Source organism: Salmo salar, chromosome 17 (genome assembly GCF_965601325.2).
Source record: "Salmo salar chromosome 17, fSalSal1, whole genome shotgun sequence".
Classification (NCBI taxonomy): domain Eukaryota; kingdom Metazoa; phylum Chordata; class Actinopteri; order Salmoniformes; family Salmonidae; genus Salmo; species Salmo salar.
The window spans coordinates 81,789,119-81,799,118 of NC_138307.1; the positions used below are offsets into that span (position 1 = coordinate 81,789,119).

The 10,000-nt window shown below is 42.8% G+C and overlaps 1 protein-coding gene across 2 annotated transcripts in view; it reads right to left on the reverse strand.

Moving 5' to 3' along the window:
• Positions 1-10,000, reverse strand: part of grip1 (glutamate receptor interacting protein 1) — a 430,214-nt gene that overhangs the window by 178,603 nt on the left and 241,611 nt on the right. For both annotated transcript variants that reach the window (XM_082964252.1, XM_082964253.1), the window contains 3 exons: positions 7,422-7,567; positions 5,568-5,651; positions 4,185-4,260 (listed from right to left, as the gene is read on the reverse strand). In XM_082964252.1, coding sequence (XP_082820378.1) covers positions 4,185-4,260; positions 5,568-5,651; positions 7,422-7,567 — 306 coding nt within the window. The remainder of the gene's footprint in view (positions 1-4,184; positions 4,261-5,567; positions 5,652-7,421; positions 7,568-10,000) is intronic.

Genomic DNA, 10,000 nt, shown 5'->3' on the forward strand with positions numbered 1-10,000 from the left:
GCAGTACTACACCTGCTACTACCAGCAGTACGACACCTGCTACTACCAGCAGTACTACACCTGCTACTACCAGCAGTACGACACCTGCTACTACCAGCAGTACTACACCTGCTACTACCAGCAGTACTACACCTGCTACTACCAGCAGCACTACACCTGCTATTACCAGCAGTACTACACCTGCTACTACCAGCAGTACTACACCTGCTACTACCAGCAGTACTACACCTGCTACTACCAGCAGCACTACACCTGCTACTACCAGCAGTACTACACCTGCTACTACCAGCAGCACTACACCTGCTATTACCAGCAGTACTACACCTGCTACTACCAGCAGTACTACACCTGCTACTACCAGCAGTACTACACCTGCTACTACCAGCAGCACTACACCTGCTACTACCAGCAGCACTACACCTGCTACTACCAGCAGTACTACACCTGCTACTACCAGCAGTACTACACCTGCTACTACCAGCAGCACTACACCTGCTACTACCAGCAGTACTACACCTGCACCTGTCAACGACACAAGTTGTTCTGCTTCCATGAGCACATCCAATGCCAGCATCAGTAATTCTACATGTGTTGTTAGCCCAGCTAGCATGGACACTGACAGTTGTGAATCTGATGCAGCCGAAGAGCTACTGCCCCCTTACCTGGGAAAGCACCCTCTTAGTCCTCACTCCCTCCTATCTGAGATATCTACTGCAGCCCTCATCCTCCACATACAACACCCGTTCTGCCAGTCACATTCTGTTAAAGGTCCCCAAAGCACACACATCCCTGGGTCGCTCCTCTTTTCAGTTTGCTGCAGCTAGCGACTGGAACGAGCTGCAACAAACACTCAAACTGGACAGTTTTATCTCCATCTCTTCATTCAAAGACTCAATCATGGACACTCTTACTGACAGTTGTGGCTGCTTTGTGTGATGTATTGTTGTCTCTACCTTCTTGATCTTTGTGCTGTTGTCTGTGCCCAATAATGTTTGTACCATGTTTTGTGCTGCTACCATGTTGTGTTGCTACCATGTTGTTGTTATGTTGTGTTGCCATGGTGTTGTTATCGTTGTGTTGCTACCATGTTGTTGTTATGTTGTGTTGCTACCATGTTGTTGTTATGTTGTGTTGCTACCATGGTGTTGTTATGTTGTGTTGCTACCATGGTGTTGTTATGTTGTGTTGCTACCATGTTGTTGTTATGTTGTGTTGCTACCATGGTGTTGTTATGTTGTGTTGCTACCATGGTGTTGTTATGTTGTGTTGCTACCATGGTGTTGTTATGTTGTGTTGCTACCATGTGTTGTTATGTTGTGTTGCTACCATGTGTTGTTATGTTGTGTTGCTACCATGTGTTGTTATGTTGTGTGCTACCATGTTGTTGTTATGTTGTGTTGCTACCATGGTGTTGTTATGTTGTGTTGCTACCATGGTGTTGTTATGTTGTGTTGCTACCATGGTGTTGTTATGTTGTGTTGCTACCATGCTGTTGTTATGTTGTGTTGCTACCATGTTGTTGTTATGTTGTGTTGCTACCATGCTGTTGTTATGTTGTGTTGCTACCATGGTGTTGTTATGTTGTGTTGCTACCATGGTGTTGTTATGTTGTGTTGCTACCATGTTGTTGTTATGTTGTGTTGCTACCATGGTGTTGTTATGTTGTGTTGCTACCATGTTGTTGTTATGTTGTGATGCTACCATGTTGTTGTTATGTTGTGTTGCTACCATGGTGTTGTTATGTTGTGTTGCTACCATGTTGTTGTTATGTTGTGTTGCTACCATGTTGTTGTTATGTTGTGTTGCTACCATGTTGTGTTGTCTTCCATGTTGTGTTGCTACCATGTTGTTGTTATGTTGTGTTGCTACCATGTTGTTGTTATGTTGTGTTGCTACCATGTTGTTGTTATGTTGTGTTGCTACCATGTTGTTGTTATGTTGTGTTGCTACCATGTTGTTGTTATGTTGTGATGCTACCATGGTGTTGTTATGTTGTGTTGCTACCATGGTGTTGTTATGTTGTGTTGCTACCATGGTGTTGTTATGTTGTGTTGCTACCATGTTGTTGTTATGTTGTGTTGCTACCATGTTGTTGTTATGTTGTGTTGCTACCATGGTTGTTGTTATGTTGTGTTGCTACCATGGTGTTGTTATGTTGTGTTGCTACCATGGTGTTGTTATGTTGTGTTGCTACCATGTGTTGTTATGTTGTGTTGCTACCATGGTGTTGTTATGTTGTGTTGCTACCATGGTGTTGTCTATGTTGTGTTGCTACCATGGTGTTGTCATGTTGTGTTGCTACCATGCTGTGTTGTCATGTGTTGCTGCCTTGCTATGTTGTTGTCTTAGGTCTCTCTTTATGTAGTGTTGTGTCTCTCTTGTTGTGATGTGTGTTTTGTCCTATATTTATATTGTATTTATTTTAATCCCAGCCCCCGGAGGCATTTTGCCTTTTGGTAGGCCGTCATTGTAAATAAGAATTTGTTCTTATTAACGGACTTGCCTAGTTAAATAAAGGTTAAATAAAAATAAAATAAATAAAGATTATTCCTGCTGCCGTGGATACGGCTGGGACAATGCTGGGGCAAAAGGCCATAAAAACTATACAGACAATGTCTCCATCAAACACTGTTTCACCACGCATCAGGGACATGGCAGGAGATGTTCTGAAACAATTACTACTTCACATACAAGCCAGTGAATTATATGTGTTACAGCTGGATGAGTCAACAGACGTGGCGGGCCGGCACAGCTCCTGGTATATGTCCGTTACGTTAATGGGGGGTCAATTAAGGAAGACATCCTCTTCTGCAAACCACTGGAAACCAGGACAACAGGAGAGGATATTTTTAAAGTACTCGACAGCTTTGTGACATCAAATGGACTTTGGTGGTCAAGATGTGTTGGTATCTGTACTGATGGCACAAACCCATGACAGGGAGACATAGTGGAGTGGTGTGTGCAAGCAGTTGCTCCCGACGCCACTTGGGTCCACTGCAGCATCCACCGAGAGGCTCTTGCTGCCAAGGGAATGCCTGACAGCTTGAAAGACGTTTTGGACACTACAGTGAAGATGGTTAACTTTGTTAAAGCAAGGTCCCTGAACTCTTGTGTATTTTCTGCACTATGCAATGATATGGGCAGCGACAATGTAACGCTTTTACAACATACAGAAGTGCGCTGGTTATCAAGGGGCAAATATTGATAACATTTTTTGAATTGAGAGACAAGCTTAAAGTTTTCTTTACTGACCATAATTTTCACTTGTCTGACCTCTTGCATGATGACGAGTTTCTCACACGACTGGCCTTTCTGGGTGATGTTTTTTCTCACCTGAATGATCTGAATCTAGGATTACAGGGACTCTTCGCAACTATGTTCAATGTGCTGGACAAAAATTTAGGCTATGATTAAGAAGTTGGAGCTCTTCTCTGTCTTACAATGAGGGCAAAAAACAACATTTGAGAGTGCGCTGACCCTGGTGCTAGATGGGGTACAGCTGGAGGTTGAATGTTTGAAGGGGTACGGGACTATAAAACGTTTGGGATCCACTGCTCTACAGCTTAACCTTGAACTCTGCTGATGTTTTAAACCAGGTCAAGGTAATGTCACAATGAATGGATACAAGTCAGATCTTTGAACTATCTGTGATCTGTTACTCATGTCTAGACTATGATACACCAGCACTATCTGTGATCTATTACTCACGTCTAGATTCTGATACACCAGAACTATCTGTGATCTGTTACTCATGTCTAGACTCTGATACACCATAACTATCTGTGATCTGTTACTCATGTCTAGATTCTGATACACCAGAACTATCTGTGATCTGCTAATCATGTCTAGACTTTGATACACCAGAACTATCTGTGATCTATTACTCATGTCTAGACTCTGATACACCATGACTATCTGTGATCTGCTACTCATGTCTAGACTTTGATACACCAGAACTATCTGTGATCTGTTACTCATGTCTAGACTTTGATACACCAGAACTATCTGTGATTTGCTACTCATGTCTAGACTTTGATACACCAGAACTATCTGTGATCTGCTACTCATGTCTAGACTTTGATACACCAGAACTATCTGTGATTTGCTACTCATGTCTAGACTTTGATACACCAGAACTATCTGTGATCTGCTACTCATGTCTAGTCAGTGATACAACATCTCACCTGTCAGCAGGTCCACCTGGCCTGATGGTCGTTATGACAACGGGGCGGGATTTGTTCCTGTCCTCGTGGGCTCCTCCTAAACAAACCAACAAACAGTTATCACACAAACAGGTCGCTACGGTAACCAAGGATACATATCACTCCCTGATAATATAATTGATTTGTGCTTTAAGAAATCACTGAAGAACCAAGTTAATACTGTATTACCTGATTACAAAGGAAACGGTTTAAATAAAACATCTACACATGAAACACAGTAGCAATACATTGGATTTCACTGCAGGAAGGAGTTATTGATTTCCAACAGAAAGGGCAATTGAATAAAGTAATTTTAGCCTCATCAGTAATTCTAAAGCAGAACATGAACCCACAGTTTGAACACGACATCATCCATTCATGTTCCTCTCTTCGAGGAGCATCTTCTCTGAGATAAAGATTATACACAAGAAAAAACACACTTGTTGAATTGATGGAGAGTAATGAGCTGTGGCAACATCTCTGTATCGTCGACCTTCAAGTTAACTTTCTTCCCTCTCTTCAAAGGCCGAGGATAACTCACTAAGGGTGCATCCCAAATGGAACTCTATTCCCTACATAGTGCACTACTTTTGACCAGAGCCCTATGTACCCTAAAAGTCGCAGTATAGGGAATAGGGTACTACTTAGATCGCAAGCCTAAAAGTTTGTTCCTATTGATTTTAATGAAGCTTCATTCCAACTGGGTAAATAGAGTCAACAAGATGGTCATATTCTGATCACTTTCCTTTCCTCTGTACCCCAGTCAAACGTCTTCACACACACGCACACACGCACACACACACACACACACACACACACAGGGCGAACCGACGCTTCTTCCTCCTCAATGAGAAATGAATCATAATTCCATGTAAACCATCAGACCGTCAGCGTGGTTACATTATGCAGGGCCACCATACAGACGGTGAATTAGACATACCTCGGATGACAAAGGCAAATGTATTGCACACACACACACACACACACACACACACACACACACACACACACACACACACACACACACACACACACACACACACACACACACACACACACACACACACACACACACACACACACACACACACACACACACACACACACACACACACAGGGCGAACCGACGCTTCTTCCTCCTCAATGAGAAATGAATCATAATTCCATGTAAACCATCAGACCGTCAGCGTGGTTACATTATGCAGGGCCACCATACAGACGGTGAATTAGACATACCTCGGATGACAAAGGCAAATGTATTGCACACACACACACACACACACACACACACACACACACACACACACACACACACACACACACACACACACACACACACACACACACACACATACACACACGTACCTCGGATGACAAAGCCGAACGTATTGCCTTCTTTGTGCAGAGTCACCTCAACGCTTTTGAACATCAGCCCAGAGCCTTGAACAGCTGAGGAGAGAAGTAAACACTACATTAACAAATCATTACCCCTACAGCTACATCACTACACAGCCTGTCTGAATGAAAAGCTCTGGATCAGATCTGGGAGAGGTAACATCATTATACAGCCTGTCTGAATGAAAAGCTCTGGATCAGATCTGGGAGAGGTAACATCATTATACAGCCTGTCTGAATGAAAAGCTCTGGATCAGATCTGGGAGAGGTAACATCACTACACAGCCTGTCTGAATGAAAAGCTCTGGATCAGATCTGGGAGAGGTAACATCACTACACAGCCTGTCTGAATGAAAAGCTCTGGATCAGATCTGGGAGAGGTAACATCACTACACAGCCTGTCTGAATGAAAAGCTCTGGATCAGATCTGGGAGAGGTAACATCATTATACAGCCTGTCTGAATGAAAAGCTCTGGATCAGATCTGGGAGAGGTAACATCATTATACAGCCTGTCTGAATGAAAAGCTCTGGATCAGATCTGGGAGAGGTAACATCATTACACAGCCTGTCTGAATGAAAAGCTCTGGATCAGATCTGGGAGAGGTAACATCATTATACAGCCTGTCTGAATGAAAAGCTCTGGATCAGATCTGGGAGAGGTAACATCATTATACAGCCTGTCTGAATGAAAAGCTCTGGATCAGATCTGGGAGAGGTAACATCATTATACAGCCTGTCTGAATGAAAAGCTCTGGATCAGATCTGGGAGAGGTAACATCATTATACAGCCTGTCTGAATGAAAAGCTCTGGATCAGATCTGGGAGAGGTAACATCATTATACAGCCTGTCTGAATGAAAAGCTCTGGATCAGATCTGGGAGAGGTAACATCATTATACAGCCTGTCTGAATGAAAAGCTCTGGATCAGATCTGGGAGAGGTAACATCATTATACAGCCTGTCTGAATGAAAAGCTCTGGATCAGATCTGGGAGAGGTAACATCACTACACAGCCTGTCTGAATGAAAAGCTCTGGATCAGATCTGGGAACATGAAAGGAAAAGACACTGAGGTGAGATGTGTTTGGTAAAGGTGGCTTTGAACTCTGGAAAGGAACAAAGGAATTGTGGAGACTCAGGACTTTGGCTTCAGACGGAAGATCCAATTTCCTCTAATATACATCCAGCTTGATTCTAAACTAATACAATTCTATTGATTAGTATCTATCTATTGAACCTATCAAATCAACAGGACTGATGTATCTATTGAACCTATCAAATCAACAGGACTGATGTATCTATTGAACCTATCAAATCAACAGGACTGATGTATCTATTGAACCTATCAAATCAATAGGACTGATGTATCTATTGAACCTATCAAATCAACAGGACTGATGTATCTATTGAACCTATCAAATCAATAGGACTGATGTATCTATTGAACCTATCAAATCAATAGGACTGATGTATCTATTGAACCTATCAAATCAACAGGACTGATGTATCTATTGAACCTATCAAATCAACAGGACTGATGTATCTATTGAACCTATCAAATCAACAGGACTGATGTATCTATTGAACCTATCAAATCAACAGGACTGATGTATCTATTGAACCTATCAAATCAACAGGACTGATGTATCTATTGAACCTATCAAATCAACAGGACTGATGTATCTATTGAACCTATCAAATCAACAGGACTGATGTATCTATTGAACCTATCAAATCAACAGGACTGATGTATCTATTGAACCTATCAAATCATTCGACTGATGTATCATTTATAACAACATGGTCCTAAAACAGTAGAACTCACAGACAGGTGGCAGCTCGTATTCCACCTCTAGAACCACACGTTCTCCAACGTTCTTCAGCAGGCTGATGATCTCGTCGTGACGGAACTTGGTCAGATTGATCCCGTTTACAGACTTGATGTAGTCGCCCACGTTGAGCTGGTCACTCCTACAGAGAGAGATGGATGGATGGTGTGATAGAGGAGGGGAGGAAGACAGAGAGAGGGCAAGAGAGAGAGGGAGAGGACGGGGTGAGAGGATGAGAAAAGGGGAAAGGGATAGAGGGATGGGATTGAGACAACCAGAACAGAAGTAGAGAGAAACACAGAGAGAGAAAGATATGGAGACGAGGGATGAGAGAAACACAGAGAGAGAAAGATATGGAGACGAGGGATGAGAGAAACACAGAGAGAGAAAGATATGGAGACGAGGGATGAGAGAAACACAGAAAGAGAAAGATATGGAGACGAGGGATGAGAGAAACACAGAAAGAGAAAGATATGGAGACGAGGGATGAGAGAAACACAGAAAGAGAAAGATATGGAGACGAGGGATGAGAGAAACACAGAGAGAGAAAGATATGGAGACGAGGGATGAGAGAAACACAGAGAGAGAAAGATATGGAGACGAGGGATGAGAGAAACACAGAAAGAGAAAGATATGGAGACGAGGGATGAGAGAAACACAGAAAGAGAAAGATATGGAGACGAGGGATGAGAGAAACACAGAGAGAGAAAGATATGGAGACGAGGGATGAGAGAAACACAGAGAGAGAAAGATATGGAGACGAGGGGATGAGAGAAACACAGAAAGAGAAAGATATGGAGACGAGGGATGAGAGAAACATAGAAAGAGAAAGATATGGAGACGAGGGATGAGAGAAACATAGAAAGAGAAAGATATGGAGACGAGGGATGAGAGAAACACAGAAAGAGAAAGATATGGAGACGAGGGATGAGAGAAACACAGAAAGAGAAAGATATGGAGACGAGGGATGAGAGAAACACAGAGAGAGAAAGATATGGAGACGAGGGGATGAGAGAAACACAGAAAGAGAAAGATATGGAGACGAGGGATGAGAGAAACATAGAAAGAGAAAGATATGGAGACGAGGGATGAGAGAAACACAGAAAGAGAGAAAGATATGGAGACGAGGGGATGAGAGAAACACAGAAAGAGAAAGATATGGAGACGAGGGATGAGAGAAACATAGAAAGAGAAAGATATGGAGACGAGGGATGAGAGAAACACAGAAAGAGAGAAAGATATGCAGACGAGGGGATGAGAGAAACATAGAAAGAGAAAGATATGGAGACGAGGGATGAGAGAAACATAGAAAGAGAAAGATATGGAGACGAGGGATGAGAGAAACACAGAAAGAGAAAGATATGGAGACGAGGGGATGAGAGAAACACAGAAAGAGAAAGATATGGAGACGAGGGGATGAGAGAAACACAGAAAGAGAGAAAGATATGCAGACGAGGGGATGAGAGAAACATAGAAAGAGAAAGATATGGAGACGAGGGATGAGAGAAACACAGAAAGAGAGAAAGATATGCAGACGAGGGGATGAGAGAAACATAGAAAGAGAAAGATATGGAGACGAGGGATGAGAGAAACATAGAAAGAGAAAGATATGGAGACGAGGGATGAGAGAAACACAGAAAGAGAAAGATATGGAGACGAGGGGATGAGAGAAACACAGAAAGAGAAAGATATGGAGACGAGGGATGAGAGAAACACAGAAAGAGAAAGATATGGAGACGAGGGGATGAGAGAAACACAGAAAGAGAAAGATATGGAGACGAGGGGATGAGAGAAACACAGAAAGAGAAAGATATGGAGACGAGGGGATGAGAGAAACACAGAAAGAGAGAAAGATATGCAGACGAGGGGATGAGAGAAACACAGAAAGAGAGAAAGATATGGAGACGAGGGGATGAGAGAAACACAGAAAGAGAAAGATATGGAGACGAGGGATGAGAGAAACACAGAAAGAGAAAGATATGGAGACGAGGGGATGAGAGAAACAGAAAGAGAAAGATATGGAGACGAGGGGATGAGAGAAACACAGAAAGAGAAAGATATGGAGACGAGGGGATGAGAGAAACACAGAAAGAGAAAGATATGGAGACGAGGGGATGAGAGAAACACAGAAAGAGAAAGATATGGAGACGAGGGGATGAAAGAAACACAGAAAGAGAGAAAGATATGCAGACGAGGGGATGAGAGAAACACAGAAAGAGAGAAAGATATGGAGACGAGGGGATGAGAGAAACACAGAAAGAGAAAGATATGGAGACGAGGGATGAGAGAAACACAGAAAGAGAAAGATATGGAGACGAGGGGATGAGAGAAACACAGAAAGAGAAAGATATGGAGATGAGGGGATGAGAGAAACACAGAAAGAGAAAGATATGGAGACGAGGGGATGAGAGAAACACAGAAAGAGAGAAAGATATGCAGACGAGGGGATGAGAGAAACACAGAAAGAGAGAAAGATATGCAGACGAGGGGATGAGAGAAACACAGAAAGAGAGAAAGATATGGAGACGAGGGGATGAGAGAAACACAGAAAGAGAAAGATATGGAGACGAGGGAT